This window comes from Microtus ochrogaster, linkage group LG4 (genome assembly GCF_000317375.1).
Source record: "Microtus ochrogaster isolate Prairie Vole_2 linkage group LG4, MicOch1.0, whole genome shotgun sequence".
Lineage (NCBI taxonomy): Eukaryota > Metazoa > Chordata > Mammalia > Rodentia > Cricetidae > Microtus > Microtus ochrogaster.
Genome location: NC_022030.1, coordinates 60,383,975 through 60,410,794, shown reverse-complemented (window position 1 = coordinate 60,410,794; position 26,820 = coordinate 60,383,975). Strand labels below are relative to the sequence as shown.

The 26,820-nt window shown below is 44.5% G+C and overlaps 1 protein-coding gene across 2 annotated transcripts in view; it reads right to left on the bottom strand.

The window, feature by feature from the left end:
- The window catches only part of Ilkap (ILK associated serine/threonine phosphatase), a 26,693-nt gene extending 5,903 nt beyond the window's left edge, over positions 1 to 20,790 (bottom strand). The window contains exons 1-9 of one of the 2 annotated variants that reach the window (XM_005361687.3): positions 20,639 to 20,790; positions 12,184 to 12,249; positions 11,665 to 11,721; positions 9,316 to 9,435; positions 8,124 to 8,250; positions 5,364 to 5,470; positions 4,549 to 4,642; positions 3,200 to 3,287; positions 2,175 to 2,296 (exon numbers count right to left, since the gene is read on the bottom strand). In XM_005361687.3, coding sequence (XP_005361744.1) covers positions 2,175 to 2,296; positions 3,200 to 3,287; positions 4,549 to 4,642; positions 5,364 to 5,470; positions 8,124 to 8,250; positions 9,316 to 9,435; positions 11,665 to 11,721; positions 12,184 to 12,249; positions 20,639 to 20,693 — 836 coding nt within the window. In that variant the 5' untranslated portion in view covers positions 20,694 to 20,790. Of the gene's footprint in view, positions 1 to 2,174; positions 2,297 to 3,199; positions 3,288 to 4,548; positions 4,643 to 5,363; positions 5,471 to 8,123; positions 8,251 to 9,315; positions 9,436 to 11,664; positions 11,722 to 12,183; positions 12,250 to 20,253; positions 20,536 to 20,638 lie in introns of those variants that run through there. The other variant, XM_026786338.1, reaches the window with a different exon arrangement.
- Between the last annotated feature and the right edge of the window lie 6,030 nt (positions 20,791 to 26,820).

Genomic DNA, 26,820 nt, shown 5'->3' with positions numbered 1-26,820 from the left:
GCTGCTGAAAGAGCACCTGCGGATAGAGGGAGGATGGCTGCAGATAGAGCACCTGCAGATACAGAGGACGGCTGCTGACAGAGCACCTGCGGATACAGAGGGAGGATGGCTGCTGAGAGGAACCACAATGGACAAGCCTCCGCAGCCCCTCTGCTGATTACACAGGGGGTACAATGCAGTGCCATGCGCACAGAGCTGAGTACTGAGACTCAGGACAGCAGTCTCCTGCAGGACAGGGCAGCTCCATAGCTTTATTTTCAGCACTGTCAATCAAACCCTGGGCGTTCATGATAACAGGGTGGCTATGAAGGTACATGCCAGGCCAAAATAAACATCTTTGCCAAAAAAAAAAAATCTGAATCTAAACATGAATTTTTTTTTAAATTAAGGTGTATGTACTCGTGTGTGTTTGTGTGCATGTACATGTCTATGGAGGCCAAAAGAGGGTGTTGTAGCCCCTGGAACTGAAGTTATGGTGTTTTTGAGTGTATGAGAGCTACGAACTGAACCAAGTCCTCAGTAAGAGCAGAAAGCACTCTTAACTTTAAGCCACCTCTCCAGCTGAATCAAAAGAAGGTTTTAACTCTAACTTCGAGTTTGTGGGAAATAGCTGGAAAGATACAGTGAAGAAACTGTTAATTCAGAATGTGGGTGGCTTCAATACCTGTTAGACTAGACTAATATAGTTCAAAGCCTAATATGAAATTCAAGTTTGAAAATAAAAGGGTGGGAGAACATGCAATTTGGGAAGGACATATTAAAGAGGGTTCAAAAGGAGATGGAGGGTGCATAAAACAAAATACGCAGCATGCAAGTATGAAATTCCCAGTTATGGCATGCACAGATGTCAGGTGTCCACACATCAACAGCAAATGTCTACTTCAGCCCTACACTCACAAAAAGCAACACAGCAGTTGCTAACCAGCAGGAAATCATAAAATTTGCTTTACTATTTTTAAGTAATTTTTCTGTATGTTTGAAAATTTTAATAAAACCCGGGAAGAAGAAGAGAACCAGTTCTAGCTTTGGGCAGGAGAGCAGACCACTGCTCAGGGACAAAGGCTCTGCCAGTCTCTGGCCTCTCATTCCAGTTTTCTCAAAGAAACAGCTTGTTCAAGCCCCATCCACTGAGGCCCCTCAACAAGGCTCTGAATGAAGTGGAGACTGTGAAGTTAACCCAACACAGACAGGCTCTCAGCCACAGGACTTTTAATTTCAAAACATCCCAGAAGTTTTCCTAAAACCAGACTTCTGAACATTTATCTCCAACAGAATGAATGAATGAATGAATGAATGAATGAATGAATGAATGAATAAATAAATAAATAAATAAATAAATAAAATACAAATTGTAGAAAGAACCAGAAAACATTTATGGTCATATTCAGAAGTCGTTGTCCTTGTGGTAGAATATCCCTGCAGATAAGACTGAAGTACTCATTTAGGCTCCGGGGACACAAGCGATCAACTAGAGCAGTTACATGGCCTTTGATGACAGTGGTGGATGAACTGATGAGGACAGACCAGGCCAGACATAGTCCTCTGTGTCAGAGAATCCCAAGTCAGCAACAGCACAGCCCAAAGACATCACTTTATTAACTAATTTTTGAAGCAGCGCCCACCACATTGCCTAGGTTGGTCTTGAACTTAACTATTACTGTCCCAGCCTCCCTGAGACTACAGGTACTACCGCACTTAGCTCTGAATCTGTTTTTCTAACTACTTGGGATTTTTCTCCCTGGTGGAAATAATTTATTCAGTGCAACAAAGAGCAGTATTTAAGCTAGGCACAGTAAGGCAGGCCAGGAATTCCAGCAGTGAGGAATTGGAGATCAGGAAGATCAGGAGTTTAAAGTCAAGCTTTGGCTACAGACTGAGTTCAAGGCCAGCCTGGGCTACATGAGACCCTGTATCAAAAACCAAGGCAATCAAACAAACAAAGACAGTATTTAAGCAGTTTCTCAGACACAATGAAAATAGTAAGTGGTCATTACTGACCTGAGACAGTTCTGATCAGTTAGGGAGACATTATTTCTTGCTCATTCTGTGCCTCTCCTAAGATACAAATGAACTCCTACAGGTCGTCCATATACACTGCCTCAAAATGTTGACTTCTGTGTACGATGCATGTTTAGCCCTCAAGTTCCTAGGACTCCCATAATTCCCCTGGATACCTGACATTCCCTCCGGCCTTCTGTATCCTCATGCGTTCTTCATACTGAGTTGGGTTGTGCTCTTTGCTGAGGCTTAAGGCTGCATGTTTTTGACTTTCCTCATTATATCGACATAAGATTGCCTGGGAAGGTAGAGATCACAAGCCATAAAATCCAGTGAGCAGTTTTAGGAACTAGTCGAAGGGAGAGACTAACAATGACTTCACACTCAATCAGAATCCAGCATCAGAGAGACACTAGATAGGGAAGTTGTTGAAACACATTGTGGGTGAGAAATCCCCAGTTCTGGTGTCAATTCTGGCATAAACCCCGGGAGAACCCAGGCTCAGACTGGGTCTGGGTTTGAGGGCACACTTTCCTGCCCGTTCTGGTGGAGTCATTGTTCTAAACACTGAGATACTACAACTACTCTAGTGAGACTCTCAAAACATAAGCTCCACGAGGACAGGCTGTCACCTGAAGTTCACAGCTGCACCCCAAGCATCAGAGGAGAGGGGGTTGTAGAGGCTGCGTAAGTGTGAGCACGACAACTGAAGGGCCCCAGAGCTGGATGGAAAGCAGCATGCCATTGCACAAGGCCATTTCCTACACTACCCTGGGCGTTCTCCCTGGGCTCTGCAATGGGCTTGACTTTTTACTTCCCACTCACGTGTTCAAGTTACTCTGTAGTCACAATGTTTTGAAAGACAGTGTTAATCCTTCATTTAATACCAACTAAGATTGAAAAATGAGGATCTAAGCTACTCGTATACTGATTTTTCACTCTAAACCATAGCGTCACTTAACAGTATACATACACGGGATGGGGGTAGGGGGTGTGGAGAGGATCTGGCTGTTAAAACAGATAGCTCAGGGTCTTATGGGAGAACAGACTGGCCTTTGGCTCAGCTGTTGATTCCTTCCAGGTGCACACTGGATCACTCCTTACAGCAACCCCATTAGAAAGCCCAACCAGTCACAACACTTGCTGAGGTTCTCTCCTTAAGACATGCTGTCACCTAAGCAGGTGATACAGAGCCACATACCCGACTATCTCCAAGGTTGGCAATATATAGGATGTTGTCCACAGCCAAGACACATGTGGCAGTGGATCCGTCCTTCCAGGCAGGCTTCCTGGGGAAACACATCAGAAACATAGTCACTACTATTGGCAAATGTCCAGAAACTAACTTCCAGAGCCAAGCAGCAAGTCTGTCAGACTAAAACAGACTGTATCCTCTAAACTACTTCATGGTGTGTTTATGGGTAGAGCTCCCTGCCCCTCTGTGTCAACACTATTAGGAAGTGATGTGGACCTCAAAGGGGATGTGGACTCTTGCTGCAGGTGCGCCCTTGAAGGGAACTGTGGGGGCTCTAGCTGTTTTCCTTGACTCTTGAGTCAAAGGGCTGAACTAATCGAGTTGCCCTATGCTGTGTCTGAAGTCCAGAGTGGGCTTGGAGTGCACCTTCAGTTCCAGTACTCCGGAAGCAGGAGGCAGAGGCAGGCAGTGCTCTGAGATCCAGGCTGGTCAGGGTCACACAGTAAAATCCTCTCTCAAGAATGAAAACAAATGCCAAATAATTCTTTCTAACATAGCCTGAGTCTAATCTTTCATTATTATTATGTTTTTACTTTCTATGTATAAGTGTCTTGCCTGCACATGTAAAAGTGTACACCTGGGGCTCCTAGAGACCAGAAGAGGGCAGTGGATCCCTTGGTACTGGAGTTACATAGTTTTGAGTCACCATATTTGTAGTAAGGAGGCCGCTTGTTTTGTTCCTGGCTGCTCAAGAACAAAACACACAGAAACTGTATTAATTAAATCACTGCTTGGCCCATTAGCTCTAGCTTCTTATTAACTAACTCTTACATATTAATTTAACCCATTTCTAGTAATCTGTGTATCGCCACATGGCTGTGACGTGTGGGTGCTGGAAACTGAACCTGAGCCCTCTGAAAGAACAGCCAGTGCTTCTAACCACTGAGCCATCTTTGCAACCCCAACATACATTGTTTAAAAAGTACTTTTTCTTTTCCTGTTTTTTTTTTAATTAGATTTTAAAAAAACTATTACTGTATGTATGTGAATGGTGTGCACACTCATGCGTATGTGTGTGCGCATGTGTGTGAAGGGCAAGGCCAACTTTTGGGAGAGTATCTCCTTTTATCATGTGGGTTCCAGGGACTGAACTCAGGTCATGAAATTAATGGCAAGCATCTTGACTCACTGAGCCATCTCACTGACTCCACATTCTCTTAGCTAACGGTTTTAAGAGCATACATGATACTAGGTACTTTTGAGACAGGAAGCACTGTGCTAAATAGCATCACAAGCCCTGGAAAATGTTCAGAAAAATACCACACACTTAACATTCTGCATGGACTTATACTCACTGGCTTGAAGCCTGCTTCAGGAACTCTTCATCGGTGTGCTTAAACGTATCTAGTAGGCATCTCTTCACAGTTTTCTCCACACTGATCACATCTCCTGGTGGAGAAGGATCAAACAGAGTAACCTCTCAAGAGGGAAGACTGCTGCCCACTGTGGTTCTGTTAGTCATTTACATAGAATCTTATTCCTAAAGCATGTCCTTATCAACACTGTTTCCCCACCTGTAGGAGCGTCATGTGAATTTGGTTGTACTGGTTTTCCCAGTGTAGAAGCAGACGAGACACTAACTGCATCCCAGATACTTGACAAGAAGCCAAGATACAATGCTCTATCCCTCAGGGAACCCTGATTGCTCTTCGAGCTGATGAGGGAGGGGGACTTGATCGGGGGAGGGGGAGGGAAATGGGAGGCGGTGGCGGGGAGGAGGCAGAAATCCTTAATAAATAAAAAAACAAAAAACAAAAAAAAACAATGCTCTATCCCCATAGCCCCTTACTTCTGACCCCTAAGTTCACTCCTTAAAAGCCAATGGCTTTTTGTTATTGTTAAGACACATTTTCATGTTGCCCAGGCTGGTCTCACTGTGTAGCTGAGAATGACCTTTAATTTGAGATTTCCTGCCTCATGAACCATCACACCCAGTATATGTGGTCCTGAGGAGAGAGTCTAGGAATTCATGCATGCTAAGCAAGTAAACAACCCACTGTGCTATACTCCAGGCCCATCAGTGCGTTGCCAAAGCACAACAAGCTACTTGACAGACTCTGCTATGCAGCAGCAGAGAAAAGTCAAATGTTCACTCAGTTCTCAGTCTCACCTTTAGGAAATTTCCTGATTAAGTTCTGGTGCAAATTCTGTGCAGCAAATTTTGAGGCCCGAATTCCTCCATGTCCATCAAAAACAGCAAAGTATGAAACCCGAGTACTGGAAGAATGAATTAAAAATCAATTACATTCTTAAAGCAATGATCACACCTCTTCACTGAAGCTTGTTTTGTTTAATTCTGAGACAGGAGCTCCATATTTAGCCCATTCTACATCCAACTATAATTGCCTCAGAGTGTTGGAATTACACGTAGTTATCACCACATCAAACAATGAACATCCAGACAGAGCAAGTCACACTGTTGAGATACCAGTGACAATGACATGCAATGGGAGAAAAGGTAGTAATATTTAAGAGAGAAATATTTAAGTAACTTTCATGCATTTTAATTGTTAGAAACTCAAATTTGAGTCTGGTATAGCAGTTCACACCTGTAATCCCAAAACACGAAGGCTGGAGCAGAACTGCTAAGAGTTTGAAGCTGGCCTAGGCTACACTGTGAGTTCCAAGACCAGTCTGGCCTACAGAGTGAGACTCTGTCTCAAAAAACACAAAACAAAATGCCATTGTTTCTAAAAGTAAGCTAAGCTAGAGAGATGGCTCAGCAGTTAAGGGCACTTGTTGCTCTTGCACAAGGCCCAGGTTCAGTTCCCAGCACCAGACGGTAGTTTACAAACCACCCATAACTCTAATTACAGGGGACCCAAAGCCCTCTGTGGGCACTGAGCATGTAAATGGTGCATATATACATACATATTTTCATAAATAAAAGTTTAAAAACTAAACTATATGATTTTTCAGACAGTGAAATTAGAATTCAGAACTTTGATCCCATTTAAATAAGACTTTGTTTAACAAAACAAAATTACTCATCCAAAACTCTGGTCAAAAATGTCTGTAATAGCAAAGAGAGAAGTTCCAGGATTGTTACTTAAATGTTGAATAATATCTAACTTCAAAGCTTATGGTGATAGTCTTATTCCTATTTCCTATTCAATTTTTGTCAGAAAACCCATATATAGTAAAAGCCATTAAAAAAAAAGCTACTTAGGAGTCAGGTGTGGTAGCACATGCCTTTAATCACAGCACTAGGAAGGCAGAGACAGGCAGATCTCTGTGAGTTCAAGTCCAACCTGATCTACATATTGAGTTAGCCAAGGTTACATAGTATGACCATGTCTCCAAAATAGAAAAACTTAGTTCAGGGGCCAACTAGTTGGCTTACTGGGTAAAGAGTTTACCTCAAAAGCCTGACAACCTGAGTTCAATTCCTGGAACCAATGGATAGAGAAAACCAACCCAACAAAATTGCCCACTGACCTCCACACAGGAACCATGTCATGTCCGTGTCATAAACATACACAATAATAAAAATTAATTAAAAAAAACAACAGAAAGAAAACTGCCTATGAGAAATGATTTTAGTGTTAAGATCACCTTTCTTACAAAGAGGACCCTAAGAGAGACATACATGAATCTAAATAGAAAGGAGAAAAACACAAGATCTTCTGAGTAAACTGGGAGCATGCGGTTCACGGGAGAGAGCAGAGAGAGGTGAGCAGAGGAAGGAAGGGGAGCAGAGAAAAATATATAGCGCAATAAAAAATTAAAAAAAAAAAGATCACCTTTTCTTTGAATTCTTTTGTAATGTAAGACATGCTCCATGAGAAAACAAGCCTTATCTGCCTTACAAACTTGCAACCTGTCTTTGTACAGCTGGGTATTATCTGGGGAGACTTCCCCAAAACCCTATCCCGGCTTTGAAATCACTATGTTCCTATCTGCCATCATCATTCCCCAAGGTGCTTTCCTGGTGCTGAAACTATGTTATCTCTGTCATGATCACCATAGTGATGAGCTGGACAACAGCTGTTAGCACACTTTATTAATGATCAACTAGAGTCAGGGAAATACACAGTATGTACACTATGTAATTCTCAATTATAGAAATTACAGATAAATTATCTAATTATTCAAGCCATAATACTATATATATAACAGAAGTCATGCAATGTGCAACTGTCTGCTTGTTTTTTCCGGGTCTGAGAACTGATCAGAGGCTTCAGTTCCCTGTGTGCAGTTGCAAAACCACCGCTTTCTTTCTTCCAGGCCATTCTGGTCTTTTTGGTCTTTCCGGGCCCTTATTATCTATCTGTACAGCCTCTCCCAACGCCATCAGACTCTGCTGGGTTTGTTTTCTTGTTTTGAAGCAGACCCTCAGTTTGTAGTTCTAGGCTTGCTAGGAACTTGACATCCACTGAGTACTGGGATTTCAAGATAGGATGACAAGCATGTAGCAGCACACTCACATTTCCTGCAGACCTTACTCAGCAATTTCCAATCCATCTAAGACACAGAGTAAGAGCGTTCTGCCAGGGCTGATCAGTCACTGTGAGAGTTCAACACCATGGAGTCCACAGCGGGGAGTAAGCCCCACTTACTACTCAGGTACAGTTCTGCTGAAAGTTCAGGCTACACAAAAATCTTTGTTGAGGGGCAGTCCCAAGCTTAGCAATGGTCTCTACCCACCAAATACCAATAGCAACTGCCTGTTCCATTGTGACAACAAAAATATCCTAAGATGTTAACAAATACCTCAAAATAAGTTCTTCCATCTAAGATCCTCTAATGCAAAAAGCAAGCCATTCATTGCATCAGTCTTTCTTGGAGAACCACCTTTACCCAGTTCAAAGCTTAGTAGAACAGAGGAGAAACAAATGTCAACCAGGTTTGTGGGAATGCAAATACTCACATAAGGGATGATGGAGGCCTACACTCCTCAGTGATGTCATTCAGGATGACATGGGCATCCTGCATCTCCTCCCTCTCACCCTTCCGCTCTGCCACATAGCCTTTCAGACCAAAGATCACTGAAGAGGCTGAGGAAAGAAAAACAAAAAGCCAATACAAAACTGTGCCTTACCCTTTAGAAGCCCTAGTCCCAGAGCAAATAAGAGGTACTATGGTGGCCTTGCTCAGCAACATCATGGTGGTACAAATAAGCAATAGACCTCAGGGCATCTCCCTAGTTATAAGTCAGAAGCCACAACCAAGGTTCTGCCAGAAAGCAAGGAGCTGTGGCAGACATGTGAAGTCAGTAGCAAGCATAGAAGAGCTCCACCTACGGCGGTGAGAGTCAAAGAAGTGCTGCCTCATGCAGAGGTGGGACTGAGGACCAGGGAAAGATCCCTAAGTGTAAATTTAATCTGGTGACAATTTAATGAGGACAGAAAACTCCCATTTCTAAGAAATTCAAATCAGTGGAGTTGCCAAATACTCTGCTGGAGACCCTGAAAAACGTACAACTGCATGCTCTAGGATGCCAACAGTGTAACAGTCACTTTATTCCACCTGAGGAAGTGAAGGGGCAGGGAGTCTGCTCTAGTATGGAAGGTGTCAAATGCAGACTCCGGCTAGTTTAAGTTCTCTGCTGATACCTGGAGCACTTCTAGAAGAGATGCTCTTGGCCACTGCCACCACACTACTACACTCTCACTGGGGTGACTTGTGGCGAACGACAGAGTGAAAGAAGAGAAAGTCCACAGCCATTTCTCAGTCAGCACGAGAAGAGAAAGTCCACAGCCATTTCTCAGTCAGCACGAGAAGAGAAAGTCCACAGCCATTTCTCTCATACAAAGCTAATCAAGAGTTTTAAAACAAAGACTGGTAGTCAGAATGGATGGTCAAAAGTCAGTCATTTCTGAAGAAAAATAAGGGGAAAAAGCATAGGTCCTTCTCAACTCTGAGGAGCAATGTGGTTGGTTTCCTGTCAGGTCAGGCAAGTACATGAAAAGCAAAGGCAGTCTTAGAAATTATTTGCAAAAGGAGGTTGAGCCCACTTCTTAAACTCAGACAAGTACTACAGTTAGGAAGCCGGGACTGTTTTGCTCTGGGATGTTTAAGGTATGAAATCTAATACATTTGTTTTCAAACTGTCTGAAAACCTTTACAAACTTTCTTTTCCACAAGCTCTTCACCGCCATTCTTCTCTTCCTCGGGAGTTTTCCTCTTTGCTCCTTTCCCCTCATTCTTCACCACCTGGGAAAGCGATGTGGCAAGAGAACCTAGAAATGAAGTAAAAGCCAGACAGAGACAGCTATAGGCTGCAGAAAGAGTCACAAGCAGACCAGGCTTCATCCAGTCAAGCCCTAGACACACCAAGGCATTTAGACAAGGACCAGCACATACAGTGCCTAGGCCTTCTGGTTGGGGAGGTAGAAGACAGGGCACATCCATGCAGAATGAAGAACCTGAGAATCTCTGTCCCAGAGACTTCTCTGCAGCAGAACTTGTATACAAACTTAAACTTTTAGCCTGTAGCAGATTCATGATGTGTTACATCCACAGACCCTTAAGAGACTGATAGGGAAATTTCCAAAAGCTGTATGCAAACTCATATGTTCCCAAACAAGTAACAGGTTCCTAGGAGGCTCAAAATGAGATTAAAAGGCAGAGTGTTCCTAGAGCTGTCCCTACGTCTCTACTCAGGCCACACCTAACTGCCCCTGCAGTGCTCACGTGTTTGGAATACATATGGTCTAGCTTCAGTTCCCAATCTTCTAGCCACAGTTTCTTCATCCACAACATGGTGAGAGTATACCATCTTCAGGAACTACATGAATGTCAATAAGGACAAGAAACAAACCATCTATTGTGGTGTCTGCTATGTCAAATGTCTGTTAAGTGTTCTCTATGGCCATTCATTCAACCTACTTTTCACCAAAAATGAAAAAGCTCTGTGCTAAGATTCAACGACTTTCAAAAAGAGCGTATTTCCACAATGGTATTACAAAATACATGACACCCTGCATAAAAGAGCACCTTAATGAGAAAATGTCATGGCAATTTACAAGAGTTTCTCAATGTCTCTCCATCAGCATCATGCTGCTCCCTTTCTGAGCCCCAGTTTTCCTTTCTGCACCCTTTCTACCTTACGCTGCTGTTACTGACCTCCAGGTGAAGTCCACTGCACCACAGGACATGTCTGTACAGGAAAACTCTTCACTAAGACTTACCTTACAGTCTAGCACATGGTCAACTCCCACAAATGCTTTCTGCCCACTTGAACAGTCTTCCAAGCAATCCAAAAATTGGGCACAGATTATATATGCAAAACAGTGCTGTGCAACTCTTCTAGTTGGTACTGTTTTCTGTCCCATGAATAACTAAGACATTAGTATTCTAAATCATCTTTAAATTAAATCTCTAAAACACTTGTTTTGCATATTAACCCTTATATAATTAACAGCACTGAGTTTGTTAGGAAATTTTCAAGGCTGCCTAATACAAACATGCTGTAACTTTTTGGTATGAGTCTACAGCCCTGAGAACTTTGGCATTTTTATATAAGACAATTAAATGCTTTTTCTAAGTGAGCCTACTGATTTTACAGGGATAAACCTGTGAAACAAAAACTTATTTGAAAAAGTAACAAGTGTTCTTTCTAATCGGCAACAAATGGAACTTTTATCCACAAAACAGGATCATCCGCAGTCTCTCCCAATCTATACCACAACAACTCCAAGCAAGAGGCTGTCAACTAGACGAATAACCAGTCTTTGTCTATAACCTAACAGTATACCCATCATTCTTCCTTCCTCCCTAACAGGACACAAAAAGAACAGAACACTGTCATCTATCTGTCTGTGGAGAACAAAAGATAGATTTAAAAAAATTTTAAGGGGGGGGGGGCTGGAGAGATGGCTCAGTGGTTAAGAGCATTGCCTGCTCTTCCAAAGGTCCTGAGTTCAATTCCTGGCAACCACATGGTGGCTCACAACCATCTGTAATGGGGTCTGGTGCCCTCTTCTGGCCTGAAGGCATACACACAAACAGAATATTGTATACATAATAAATAAATAAATAAATAAATATTTTTTTAAAAATTTAAAGGTTAATATCAAAGTTCAGAGTGAATTTCTGACCTTTTTCATCACCACCACCATCATCTACAGGCTCACTATGAAGCCCAGGCTAGTCTGGAACTCAAAGTTTCTTCTGCTTTAGCCTTCTGAATGCTGAGATTCCAGGCAGGTATCTCAATGTCTGGATCTCAATTTCTAAAAGTCAACCTAGCAGGTGAAGCCAAAGTTAAATACAAGAAACAATATAGCAATGCAGTGCTGAGGTCTCTAATCTTTGTCTCTACCTGAGGGTGCCTGTTCACTTTTAAAAGACCTTACCTATTCCATATTTCACTGTCATTCAAATTCCTGCTGAAACCTGTGGATACAGTTTACACAGCCACAAAGGAAGGATTATCTCCATCCATACCTTGGAATCTGTTTGCCTACCTGGATCACCACTGCCAGCAGGTGGGAGGTCATCGAATAGTAAAGGTCCCCCAGATCCTGAAACAGAAGAACCCAGAGTGAGTCCAAAATGAACAACCAGGCTTCAGTTTCAGAATCCATCCCACCAGGACACCTATGCAACAGGTTATTGAGACAAACTGAATACTTGTGTCAATCCAGTGCAACTCATTCTGCAGGGAATAATATCCGGAACCTATTTTAAAGTCCTATAATTTCAAAGGAAATAGAAATTCTGTCTTAAAGAGCTGAATTTTACTCAACTAGTAAAATACTGAACTGAACAGAGAAAACTGCTCATCATGTCTGTGCAGCACTTCTCAGGGTTAGCTACTGCAGGTCTTTCTGCCTTACCTGAGGCCATGGGTTCAAAACTTAAAGACAGCCAACACCTAAAACATCTGTGTGTTAAAAATGGGGGAAAGGGAGAAAGATTGAAACAACTACAATCCCAGGATGAGTAGATGTTGACACACACCTGGGAAAGCCTGAAGACTGTACCTGAATCAGTACTGCCGGCTGGGGGCAGGTCCTCCGAGAGCATGGATCCTTCCTGTGCTTCTACCCCTAAAAGAGAAGACGTGTTAGAGAGCAGACGGTTATCCAGGACAGACTTCTACAGGAACACTGTGCCCTCCCTGCTTTGAGTTTAATTACTATGAGCCAGACTTTCTCCTTTCGGTTAAACAGACTTTTTTAAAAATCTCCCTTGGATAGCTATTTACTATGGAAGGGCCGGTTTCCAACAATCACAGTCAACATAAAAACAATGAAATGGCACCCTAGTAAGTCAAATTAATTTTTTTTCTTTTTGGGGGGGGAGTAGGAGGGAGAGAAAGAGTCTTAATATATAGCCCTGACCTGAAACTCTCAATGTAGACCAAGCTAACCGTAAATTCACAGAGCTCCTGCCTCTGCATCCTGAGTACTGGGGTTAAAGGTGTGTGAGTGCCACCACTCCTAGCTCTTCTTCCCTTTTTCCTCCCACCCCAGCACTAAGGATGGAATGCATGCTAAGAGTGTGTTCTACCACTTAACTACACATAATGTACCCTTGTTCCTAAAATCTTCTCTTAGAAGAGAAGACAATTTTTGTACCTCAATGTGGAGCTGAGAAGCAGAGGGAGCCCCCAATTACTGAATGCTATTTTGGTGACTTCTGCAATAGGAGAACCTACTATAACTTGGTGTCACCAGCAAAGTGAATCAGTGGAGAAAACAGAAGTTTCAGACAGCTGAAGATGGACAGGCCTCCAAAAAAGTCAAGGAATGTTTCTGGTTTGGGTTATTTTGTTTGTTTGTTTGTTTGTTTGATCAATCTATGAATCTGAAGATTTAAATTCTAAATATCTATGTCCCATTACCATTTTCACATAAAATGTAACCACTATTCCTTACTCCCCAGCTTCTAAAAGTATTCCAAAATTCTTAAACTACTAAACATATGAACTAAGACAAAAATCTGGGGAGAACATGCTGATGGAGTGGGGTGAGCAGACCCTGACTACACTCTGTGGGAAACTCCCAAAACAGCTCGTTTTCAACTGCACATTACTCTAAATTAGCATTATGAAACCTTGTGCTGCCCTCAGCCTCACCCACTGTGTATCCCTTCATCGAGGAATCCTTGCTCTCCATGCTGCCTGTCACTTAACCACTAAAAAGCCATTAGTGATTAGTGGCCATTTTAGTTATCAGATTGACAGCCATAGAATTACACCATTTATGTTCAAGCAACTTTTATTTTACTTAATAATGTCCCCAAAGCATAGAAATCTTTAAAAAGTTTTTTTTTACATCTATTTGATTTTATGTGTACAGCTGTTTTGCCTGAATGTATATCTGTGTACCATGTGCATGCCTAGTACCCAGAAGTCAAAAGAGGGCATTGAGTCCTCTGGAACTAGAGTTGCAGATGGTTACATGCCATCATGTAGGTGCTGGGAATAGAAAACTGTATCCTCTGTAAGAGCCAGTTTCTCAAGCCCCCAAAGCACATACTTCTAATGATATATTATGAATATTTTATTATTAGTTACTGTCAATCTTTTCCTGTGTTTCATTTTAAAATTCAGCTTTATCACAAAACTATGCAAAGAGAAGAAAGAGAACATAGAGTTTTACATTTTTAGTATCTACATGGGTTTTTAGAATGTATGGCTGGGTATAGATGACCACTATACAGCATGCTTACCTCCTACAGTGCCCTTCCAGAGGTTCAATTCCCATCATATACAGACCTAACACTCAAACCTTTGTTCTATTGTTTGTTTCTTAGACCATATGCCAAAATGTCCTCATGTAAGTCAGTTCACTTAAATAAATTTATATTCAAGAGGTTCATCAATATCATGATTTGGTCTCCATATAAAGATGAAATGATATGGTAGTTTGAAAGAAAATGGTCCCCCACAGGGAGTGGCACTTTAGGAAGGTATGGCCTTGTTGAGTAGGAACAGTCTTATTGGAGGAAGTGTACCTTTGTGGAGGTGGGTTTTGAGTTTCATATATGCTCAAGCCATGCCCAGTGAGACAGACCACTTCCCGTTGCTTGCAAGTTAAGATATAGAACACTTGGCTACTTCTATAGCACCATTTTTGCCTGCAAGTCACCATGTTGGATCCCAATTAACCCTAACTCTGAAAATATAAGCCACCCCAATTAAATGTTTTTTTTCTTTGTAAGAGTTGCCATTGCCATGGTCATGGTATCTCTTCACAGCAACAGAAACCCTAACTAAGACAGATGGGTATCAATTCTCCTTTTTACCCTATGGCTACATGTGTTTAAGTGTGTGTGCTCAAGTGCCATATGTGTACATGGAGGCCAGAGGTAGATGCTAGCTGTCTTCTTTGATCTCTCTCTACAGGGTCTTTTGAACCTAGAGCTTGCTCATTTAGCTAATCTAGGTAGACACTTTGCTTCAGAAATCCACCTCTGCCTCCCCAATGTTGGGATTACAGTTGGACCATCACGCCCACCCTGCAATTACATAGGCAGTGGGGATCTGAACTCATCTTTATACTTGCATGGAAAACACTTCATCCACCAAGCCATCTCCCTAGCCCAATTCTCCTCTTTTATCAATTCTAATTTTTTGTCTTGGGGATATTTAGGTCAGAAGTACCTTAATATATACAACCCCCTTAAAGCTAACAAAATCTCTTTTGCTTTATTCCCATATTACAAATGAGAAGATATGCTCTGTCAGGATTCCCCCAACAAACTGAGGAATCACAAATGATTTCATTTTTCTCAAGAGACACAAGTGTATGGAAGCAGAAAGCAGAAAGCAAAGCTGCCCCCTTGGTACTAGTGAAGGACTGCTTCATACATACATGTCACCTCACCCAAACACACCAACAATGCCCGCTATACTTCACAGTGTCTCTAGAATATCTGTACCCGAAACACAATAAATATGGCAAAAATGGCTCCTAGATTGCATCATTTAAGCAAGTATAACTAGAAACCAGCCTTCACATGTTCAGTACAGCTTTAAAAAAACCTGTTATAATTTGTGGTACACTGAATTGACAAGTACAGACACAAAGAGCTACTCTATCCTAAGAAGCAGAGCATTAAAGAGTTCTTCTCTATGTAAGAATTCCCCTTCAAACCCCTAATATTCTATCAGCTCACTTCCAAAGGCCCAACAATCAAAATGCCCATTCCCCTGACACTCGAAACTGTATTGGGTTAGTTAGGGGGCTGGTGTGATGGCTTGGCAGTTAGAGCACTTGCTCTTGCAGAGGACCCGGGTTCAATTCCTAGCACCCACAAGGTGACTCACAACAATTCATAACTCTCCAGTCCCAGGGAATCCAACACTGTCCTCTGACATCTGGGGATACCAGATACATGTGGTGTACACACATACAGGCAAAACGCCCATACACACAAATCTTTTAAAAATGAGATAATCTAGAACAACCACACCCTGTTCAACGGGCCAGGAAACCAGCAGGCCAAGCCACCAGGCCAAGCTTGGCCGCCTCTTAAGAAGAGAGGCGTGTAAATTACAGCAAAGAGGCCAACTTGACAACCAGCCCTTCTCATCTAAGCATGGTCTTTCCACTACCACTGTCCAATAGAGAAAGCTGTCTTTATACAGGTAACGTGTATTTTCAGTCCTTACAGACACTCCTCCCAGCAGATTTACTGCTTCATGCTAGCCTAGTCCTCCTCTTCAGCCATAACACTGAGAGTGTTCAAACAACACTGTCAAAGAACAGTATGTTGTTCTTTCTCACTCTAGAATACCATCAGAAGTACTCCAATTAAACATGGTGAGATTACCTCACGTTTCATTGTCCACAAATAAGAATTAGATATAAAACAAAATACTCGCTGCTTATAAGGCACTATACTAAGGTTTCTAAATATTTTAAATCAATTGATTACTATAATAATTCTACTATAAGGTACTGATACTACTCGATGAAGAGGAAGCTGAGATACCAAGGCCAATAATGAAGATTCAAACCTAGCTGGCTAATTTCCCAGTGTAGGCTCTTGCTGGGCACCTGCCTTGGACTTTACAAAGACCAATTCATACCCTTACAGTTCTCCTACAGCATAACCCCACGCTCATGAAGATCTCTTTGGCCATCTTTCATATTAGTAATATGGTCAAACAGATGTTTGTATTAGAATCCTTTAAAATATACTGTAAGTTATAAACACCACATTTGGGCTTACACAAAATGTCAGGAAGAGATACAGGTCATAAACACTATACTATGGAACTTTTCATTAGCCAAAACCTTGCACTATTTTGAATAAATAGAAATCCAAAGTATGTGATATAGTTGTCAGCTTCCACCAGACACGATGCAACCTTGATCCATAACACTAATAAAGAATGAACTGTGAACCTTTCCAATCATAGCTATTGTCACTCATTCCCTCCTCCCCATTATCTCTATATCCAGGCACGGCACTATGTCTACTGGATATTATATATTATGATGAGACTTTTTCTTCTTTTCTTTTCTTTCTTGTTTTTTTCTTTTTTGAGACAGCGTCTCACTATGTGCCCAGACTGTCCTGGAACTTGTAGACCTAGACCAGACTGGTCTTGAACTCAAAGAGGTTCATTACTTCTGCCTTCCAAGTGCTGGGATTAAAAGTTGCACTAAGGAGTTGTCTTTGTGAATTTTTTCAATCATTAGATATTAATATATTAATCCTTTATAATAAATATTATTAGTTTCTCACTTTAACTTTCTATGACTGACATTTTTTTCTTGCTTATGAACTAAGTTTTAGAAGTAATACAACTTCTGATATTTCAACCTTTATGTTTGTATTTCCAATACTTTTAAAATAAATACCCATGGAGGTAAGTACTATACCTGTCTGTGGGTGTGTATGCATGTGTGTATGCAGGAATGTGTACTAGTGTGTGTGAAGGCTTAGAAGGCAATGACTTTCTATGCTATCTGATGATGATGATGTTTCTCTGTGCTACCCTAGCTATCTTGGAACTCACTCTGTAGACCAGGCTAGTCCCAAACCCATAGAGATCTACCTGCCTCTGTCTCCCAAGTGCTGTAATTAAAGACATGCACCACCGCCACCCAGCATTATCTTATTTTTTTTTTGACAGGTCTCTTATTGAACTTGGAGCTTATCCATGTGACTAGGTTGATAGCAATTGAACTCCAGAGATCTGCCTTCTCTACCTCCCCACTGCTGAGATTACAGACATGTGTCTTTACACACACTAAAACACACACTTTGTTAGCTTGTTAAACAAATAGTCCTTAACAATTAAACATTAGTTTTATTTGAAGAGCTGCGAATTGAACTCAAGACTTTTCATGCTAAATATGTGCTCTACCACTGAGCAATAGCCCCAGGCTGACAATCAGGTTTTGCTTTTTGGTACCAATTCTGACTGAACCCAGGGACTCGCACATACTAGGCAAGTGCTCTAGCTCCATCCTGACCAGCAGTTTTGAATGTACTGGTGTAAAAACCAAACAAGTTTACCACTCTACATAACTAAACAATTCATGAAAGCATTTTATGGACCTAAGAGAAAAGTTCCACTACTGTTATAAATAAGCAACATCTTTTAGGGAAAAAAATGTTTTAATTGATATATTCAACTACCAAAATCTTTTTAAGTCCTGGGGCAAAATCTGTTAATTTAGTGCAACAACTGAAAACATATACTTTCTACATGTTTTACAGGTCATAAAAATGTAAGTCTTGTGGGTGTGAATATAAGATGTGATACTAAAAAACAAACCAAAAATTCAACATAACATGCCCATGTGCTGAGTGGTGGCATCATCTTCCACCATACACTTGGCACTTTTTTTTACAAAATCATTTCAACTGGTTTTAAATTGCTGTTACAGTGCACATCTCATGGATGTTACTAGCCAACTTCTACAACACCCTGACTATGTGCTCCAACCTGGGCCATGTACTGGTACTTTATCCATACAATAGCTATAGGAGGCTTACACACACACAAGCCAATAGTTCCTGAAGGCAAAAGGGTAGTGCAAAGTCAGATTTGAAGACACAGTCATGCTCCACTTCCACACAATTCGTGAAAATGGGTGGATTTTTTTTTTTTGACCCCAGTACTATTTTGGAAAACTATTACACTGATCCATTATGGATGGATGGATCATGTGTGGTCAGTCTCACCCTTCTGACCTTAGCAACTTACATGATTTACTGGAGCAAAGTATGATGTCGGAACATGGTCTCAGAATGGAGCCCTCTGAGAATTCTGAGTGCTTGTGAGAAAGCACTCTAAGAAAACAAGTCGAGTCTTGTGACCTCAGTTTCTTTAAGACACAGAATTGTTCTTGGAATGTGTTTCCATGCTCCTTCCAGGTGTAGTAGACAGGAGTGATTTTACTTCAGATTACTGCCTGCTGCTACTACTCAAATGTTTCTATGCCTCTATGGAAAACACATTTTTGCCATGTACAGTTTGTCCTTGTGACTGTACACTTTACTCATGTGATTCTTCTTAACCCTCAGAGTATAAATTGACTGATGCGCTGAACAAAGTTGAGACTTTCGTCTGTCTCATTTATTGGCTCCATTTTCCCAGGTCCCACCACCACCAGCTAGACTGATAAACAGCATGGTATGCAAATTAATTTTTAAACCATCTAAATCATATTAAAATTTAAATCATTTTGGAGCTAGACATGATGGCTCAGCCGTCATGAGCACTGGCTGCTCTTTCAGAGGACCTGGGTTCAATTCCCAGCATTTACACGGCAATTCACAACTGTCTGTTAACTATTCCAGGGGCTCCTACTCTCTTCTGGGCCTCTGCAGGTACTAGACACACAGGTGGTGAAAATATACACACAGGCAAAACACTTGTACACATTAAAACAAAACCTCCCCTTGTTAAAGTGTTTGGTAGCTATTTTGTGGGTACTGTTGCTGTTTTTTTAAACAAAGTCTCATTATGAGGTCCAGACTGGCCTGAAACTCAAGATCCTCCTGTCTGGGCCTCTACAGAGTGCTGGGGTTACAGATGCTTTACCCAGGGCTAGGTTCATCTAGTCTGTTTTAGCAGCTTGCTACAGTAACTTTGAATCTCAATTCTGCCAATCTCTTTAGTATTTAGCCCCCAGCTTCCTGTGCGGCCACAAATTCTGAAAGCCTGTCTTGTTTTTAAAAGTTCAGAATACATGGTTACAGTGTGAGCATCCTCCTGGTAAACAAGCACTTCCCAAAGGCACTCCTAGGGACAAAGGATCTTAAATACCCCACCACCTCTACGCAAGTAGGTCAGCCCGGGCTGAAAGCTGAGCTTGGGAGGGCAAAGGGGCAGAGGGAGGCAGGAAGGGCCCTCTGCACTCCATCTACTAAATCCCAAGCTTTAATAAGGAGTTGTAAGGTTTTATGTCAAGAGAGCCTTGACCTAGGAAAAGACCCAAATTAATTTCGTATAAAAAGCAACAGGAACTACCATGATGAGAGATGTCCAGGCACACCTGGTAATCTAAATTCTGCCCGAAGCGCATTCAGATACAGGTTATATCTACTCCAATGACAGAAGTAAGACTAGCCGTATAAAGCCAGCTTTATTCACAACTCTCACGGTGGTTAGCTTCAAAAAGTCACATTCAAATTCACAGACTCAAGACCTAGTTACTTAGAAGCGCCTGTTACCATCAGAATGGTTGGTGGGAGCAAGTAACGGTACCATTAGCCCGGAGCAACGGCAAAAAGAGGACACTACAAAGCATCTCAATAAAGCCTGGGGGTGCGCAGGTGAGAAGCCAAAACACAGGCCCAGAAGAGTACAGAACAATGCCTTCTCGTGACCCCAAGCCCCAGCACTCCCCCACGCTAGCCGGCCACGCTCCTGCAAGCTGGCGATGTGAGCCCTCCCTCCCTTGTGAACACACTGTCTCCTTGTCTGGAGTCTCTGCAAACCATCAGGCTCTCCATCTCAGGCAGCCCTCCCTAAAAGCCGCCTCCTTCCCCAGTCTCTCTCTGATCAGACCTCAGGTACCGTTCCACTGGACGCTCAGGGTTTCTGAACGCTCCGGAGGCAAAGGTTGGGTCCTCCCTACCTTCCTATTCTCTGCCAAAGGCGTTCCCAAAACGTGGGCTGCACAAGCCTCCCGGGCTGGCCGACCACACCGACCTGCACTGACCGTGCAAGTCCCGCACCAAGGGAACGGGAGTCGAAACTTGTTCTCTAAGTTCTCGGGGTTTACCGCACGCAGTTAGGCCCGGGACCAGAGCACCCGGCTGGGTCTTGCTGTGGTCAAATTCAACTCAGGGTGCCCCGATCTTTCGGTGCGGGGCTTCGTGCGTGGGCCACGCGAGGCCGGGACCCGACAACCGCGCGGTCGCTGCGGCCCCGGGAGGCACAGGCCAAGGCTGAGGCGGCAGTGGCGCGAAGATGGCGGAAGCCGCGCACCCCGGCGCCGCCCTCTTCCCCTCGCCGCTTACCGGCAGGCGGGCGCTGCGCGCGCTCGGGCTCCGGCAGATCCCCGAACAGGTCCATGGCGGCGGGCGGCGGAGCGGTGGAGCGGAGGCTCCGCGCTACCCTGGGCGGCGGCGGCGGCGGCGGCGCCGTCAGTCACCGCGCTAGACCCTGCCAATCGCGCGCCGCGCAGCCGCCGCCCCAGAGTGCTACGCGCGGGGGGCGTGGTTGGGCTGCGCAAGCGCAAAAGCGCTTCTGGCCTGGGCGTCTGATCCTCTTGACAGTTGATGTGGTGTTTCCCGGGAGGAGCTGCGGAGTGGAGCCCAGCCTGACGTTCAGACCCGCTTTTGGTCCCACATGACAATGGCAGTCATCCTTGCACTCGCACCGTCTCGTGTGCTGCGGCCGGGGCGTCAGGAGTGAACCCTGGAAGATGCAGGACGAAGGGAGGCAGGTCCGCACCTGTCCGCTGTTCCCAGTGTGATTGAGCAGGCAAAGCAGCCTCTGACCGACAGGGAGCAGGATGAGTCTCCGCTATTCCACTGGGATAGAGACCAGAGAAGACACCAACACAGGCCAAGCCACAAAAATAGCAAGCATCCCTCATCTCAGCCATCGAACACTGCTGCTGCTTTACCAATTATGTATGTCCTCTGTGTATTTTCTCTGGTCTCAGAAAAGATCCAGTCATAGAATTGCTGCCTCTTCCTGACATACAACCCACAAAAGACCTCACTTCCTTAAACGCACCTTCAAATCAATTGGCCACACACCCAGATCCTACCAGTCCTTTCCAACAACCCCTTACCTGTGTTTCTCCTGTTGTGTGGACTCCCTTGGTGGAGCAGGCAACATAAATCATGGCTCCACTGCAAATCTGTTCCAGTGTTGTCTGACTGTCGTAGGTAGATCTGCCCAGCAAGCCTCCGGGCCACTGTTGAAGTCTTCACTGCTCTCAGAACCACCTCCTCCATGACAGCTGCAGGGTTTTGAAATAACAGCACTGTGTCTCCTGTCCTCACCTCTCACCCACTTCTCTGGCCACCCCAACTCGACATCACCCACTATGTCTCCAAAGCAGCTCTTGCTAAGCTTGCTGATAACTTGCCCTCTCCTGAGAGCAGATGTCGTTCCACATGAATTCTGGCAGTGTCTGCCACTTGGCCTGTCTTTCCCTTTTATGTATGGACGTCTCTTCAGGTTTTCCTCCTATTCACTACTTCATCTCTTTACAGACTCAACTTCTGTTATCTGATGAAATTATCTCCTTCTGTATAGACAAGAACCTGCTAGGTAGACCAGACTGGTCTTGAACTCACAATGCCTCTATTTCCCCGGTGGTAGGATTATAGGTCTGTGTCACAACTCCTGGTAACTGGAATTCTGACTTTTTTTTGTTTTTTGAGACTGGAACTAGCTCTTGTAGGCCAGACAGGTCTCAAACTCACAGCGGCTCCAGCTATCTCTGCCTCCCAAGTGCTGGGATTAAGGGCATGCACCACCACCACCCAGCCCTGATTTGATCTTAAATTCTCTTCTATTCTCTTTCTCTTCATAATTTCATCCACATCCAGTGGGCTTGGATTACTACCCCTTTGGACATGACATGTTAATTTTCCTACTGTCTCTAGATCTCTGGGCTCCAGTAAGTACCTAGAAATAGTTATAGGTGATCACAGAGCACCGCAAGTCCCTGACAGATTCCATTTTCTCTACTACATAGTTTTCCTTTAGTCTGTTACTTGGACTAACATGTTTGGGCAGAAGAAAGTCATGGCAATAAGAGTATGTGGTAGAGGAGGTTCTTCACAGTGAACAAGCAGAGTAGAACAGAAACAGGAAAGAGCCATGGAAAGATATAATCCCAAAGGACAAGCCCCCAGTGGCCTACTTTCTCCACTTCCCACTTTCCACCAACCCACTCCCTGCCAACAATCAAAATGTTAAACCTGCCAATGAGTTAAATCATTCATTAGATCAGAGCCTCGTGATCTGCTTCAGAACATGTGATTTATTAATTTTGTAGACATCTCTTAACCCAGTCAAGTTGACCCCCAATGTCAACCATCATAACGTCCATGTTCTTTCTCTTTGGTTCAGACAACAAGAGTGCATTTGTTGGGTTATACAGTGAAAATATACCTAGTGTTGGAAGTGTGTCCCAACATGGCTATTGCCTTTTACATTCCCACCATCAGAGAATGGGAGTGCACGCTCTCCATATCCGTGTCAGCATTTGTTCTTGGTATTCTGGAGGTGTTATCAAAATATATTCCAAGGCTTGTGTTTAAAATCCTCAGAATTCTCGCAGAACTCCATTCCACCGTGTTCCTCCTGTGATGTCTGAGACACAAGTGTGCTTAGCACCATGATCCACACTTGTAACCTTTTGGGGGTTTTCAGTCTTCAAGACAGGGTTTTTCTGTGTGGCTCTGACCATTCTAAAACTCGCTTTGTAACCAGGCTGACCTCAGAGATCTGCCTGTCTCTGCCAAGTGCTGGGACTAAAGTAATGTGCCACCGCCGCCAGCTGAATCTGTAACCTTTCTATGGTGTGTATTTGATCACTGTTCATCAGTTGAGATGGTGGCACATCTGTAATCCCAACACTTGAAAGACTGGGGCAGGAGGATCACTCCAGCTTTCAGGCCACGCTGGTCTTCATGGTAAATTTTGACCTGGCTTACACAGCAGGACTCAATCTCAGCAAAATAGAGTATTGAGTTAAGATAGCTCGATATTGTTATAAAGATAGCTTTTGACCCAATAATCCAATCTTTGGGCATTTCCCAGCAGAAAGAAAAATCTGTGTTCACCAGATGGCTAGAAATGTTCATAGCATTGTGGGCAACAGCTCCAGACAAGTCTGAACCTACATATTCACTAAGAGCAGTTAGACAGAAGAGGTATGCTCTCCTAATGGGCTCTGCTGTGATTCAAGCCTCCTTATCTGTGTGGCCCCTGTGGATACAGGTGAGGGCACCAAGGCAGACTTCTCCCCGTGCGTATTCATCATTTCCCCTATTCTACTCCTAAGGGACCTCTGAAGCATCAACTGAGGGCCTAAGCTTACTCTCTGAGGAGGCAGCCTAGCAACCCAGCTTTACATACTCTATGTCATAAGGAAATTCAAGAAAAGTAGCTGACTTGGAAAGGGGTCAATGAGACCAGAGACAGCTCTAACAAGCATGTGCCTATGACTCTCTGGGCATTTCTCAGGGTGTGTGTAAAAGGAGTCCAGTATTTAAAAAGTCAGACACTAGGGTAACAAGATACTGAACACAGTATTGTGTCTACAAGACAGCCGAGGACACCAAAAGAGTTTGATATCATGGCAAGTTGTAGAGATGAACCATGAGGTGACCCTCAATGCCTCCCCTTCCTGGTATACACATCTTGGTATGGACCTGCTCCCTTATAAGTATGGGCTTGAACTCTCACAAAGAGCAAAACATCCCAGAATTTTCCAAATCAGATGACAAAGAGGTCATTTCCTCATTTGCTCTCCCTTGCTTTGATCAGGTGAGAAGCACCTGGCACACTGGGCAATGCGCTGGAGATATATACTGTCAATAAGCCCATGCTAATGACTAAGTGAGACCTCCAGCCAAAAAGTAGAAAATGAGACCCTTTGTCGGTTTACCAGAGACAAGCTGAATCTTGTCAACTGCACTTGTGAGTGACAGCATCTCCTCTTGGCTGGGCCTTCACCTGAGACCACAGCCTAAGCACACACAGACTCTAGCCTGTGAGACCCCACCAGGCAGAGATACCATGAACCACTTGGACTCCTAAACCACCGAACCTGTAATATGTTTGAGCTGCTAAATTGTGGGGTAGTTTGTTACACAGCAACAGACATCGTTGGCTGATTTTCTTACACACGGTGAACCGTGGAGGGTGTGCAAGCACCACATTCAACCTTTGCTCTGGTGCTGTCCCCTGGCACCCTCACCAAGGGACAGTAGGGAGCGTGACTGGATGGGATGCCTAACCCTCCAGTTCTGAGGAAGCTGCTGCCAGGAAGCCTTAGAGGATCGAGATGCAGGACTCAAAGGCTCAGCACCCAGGAGGAAGGGAGGAGAGCCAGTGGAACCACAGAAGGAAGACAGCATTCGCGGAGCCCTACTGGCACAACCCCCTTCGAGGAGGAGCTTTGTGCTACCCTTCCCACATCTCATCCTGTCCATGTTTGGAGGACAGAAGCTTTATCTCAGGGATCAAATTACTATAGCAATATTCTGTGAAAATCAGACCATTGGGTTCTGAAAGGCAAATCCAGTCCTGCACCACCCTTGAGTCCTCCACCCCCCTTGAGACTTCCCTGTCCTGTGGGGCTCACGGCTACCTCCTTCAGGCGGCCTTCCTCAGGGCATCGCAGCTTTCCCTCAAATCAGGCTCCTACCTTCGTCCTTGCCTTGTGCCTGACACCCTGACACTTGAGATCATCATCTTTGAATTACATTCTTAAGTCAGAGGCTATGGGCCCCAGGACAAGGCTGAATTCCCTGCTGAAACTCCTCCTGGTCACAAAGGGACACAGGCTGTTCCCCAGTGATTTTTCACAGCACCCTTAAAGTTGGATGTCCAGACTCCACAGTCTTCTCCTCCCAGTTCAGGACTGACTGGGACCCAGTAAGACTCTCACATCTTGTCTGCTCTTGCAGAGCACAGGGACAGCCAGGCCTCCAAAAGAGCTCCCAGGGACCAGAGCACTGGTGCAGATGGGTCTCGGGCCAAGGCCTAGCTACAGGACAAAAAACAAGATCGGGTGCTGGCAAGACCTGGGGGGTTTCTGGGTGAGGCATCAGCTGGTAGCCAGGATCTTCTGGAAGTCTCAGATTTCACGTTCCCACCGCATCCTTAGCTAGAAAACAAGTAAGAGTTTGGGCTCAACACCAGCCCTGAAGCTTTTACATTCCATCCCAAAGGCAATGGTATTTCTCTCCCCGTACTTTGTCCAGCATCCCCATATCCCTCTGGAAGAGCGGTGCCCGGGGGCTGGCTCTCAGTTCTGCAAACTGGGTGGCTTCTCTTCAACTACCAGTTAAGACCAGCAGACGCTGTCTGGGAGCACTAAGGGAAGAGATGGAAGGAAGGGCATTTGGCCTCCCATTCCCAGGTTTTTCAGCCTGGCCCCGCTCCCACAGAGCACTCACCATGGTGAAGGTGGCATGCTCCTGTGGGCATCCTGCTTCTCAGGGCAGGATGTCCCCAGCCTCCCTCAGCATGGTGAATACAGCAACTAAGGTGTTGTCCAGTGAGTGGAAGCTCAGATCCTGCAACGGAAGGACTAGGGGAAGTTATCTGCACTAGGCTCCCACTGCGGGGGGTGGGGATAGGGAATAGTGCGCTGGAGGGCGAGCAGGGTTGAGGAGGCTTGGGAATAAGCTTCCTAGGTGGGGGCGTAGGAGAGAAAGCTGGGGCTTCTGGTGTAGCATGGGGAAGGTGCGCCGTGTGGCTACAAACCTAGGCAGCTACAGGCACCGCTAAGATGGTTGGAGGTCAAGGAGGTTGGGGCTGGAGACTAGAGGGGCACTCACCAACGGTAAACCACTGCCATAGTGGCCAGGGGCTCTGGATACACAGTGCCTTGCGCCCCGCCTCAGGCTAGTCTGATGATCCCTCGGCAGCTCAGCAGGATGCGGCCGCTCCTCTTTCGGTTGCCAACCCCTCGGACATCGTTGGCACTGTTGGCGTCGTTGGCACTGTTGGCGTCGTTGGCACCGTTGGCACCTGCTCGCGCACAGGCCTCTGGGAGCGCAAGGGAACTGCATCTCCCAAGAGGCCCCGCGCGGCTGCCCCTCCCGCCAAGATTTAGGCTCTGCCACAGTGATTATGAAGGTCCTCCGGGTTCCCAAAAGCAGGCTCCCCCAGTGGCAAGGAACACCACGGTGGGATGTGAATTTACTAATGGTGGACTAATGGGAAGTGGGATGACAGGAAAAGAAGGAAATCACGGGTGACAGCTGTAAGATATGGCTCGAGAGGGACCTTCGCGGAGTCCCATAGCCGGTAGGGCCTGGAACTCGCAGAGATCCGCCTACCTGTGCCTCTCAAGTGCTGGGATTAAAGGTGTAAACCACCACTGCCTGACTAATTTTTACTTTAGCTTAAAAGTATTATTTAGGCCGGGCGATGGTGGCGCACGCCTTTAATCCCAGCACTCGGGAGGCAGAGGCAGGCGGATCTCTGTGAGTTCGAGACC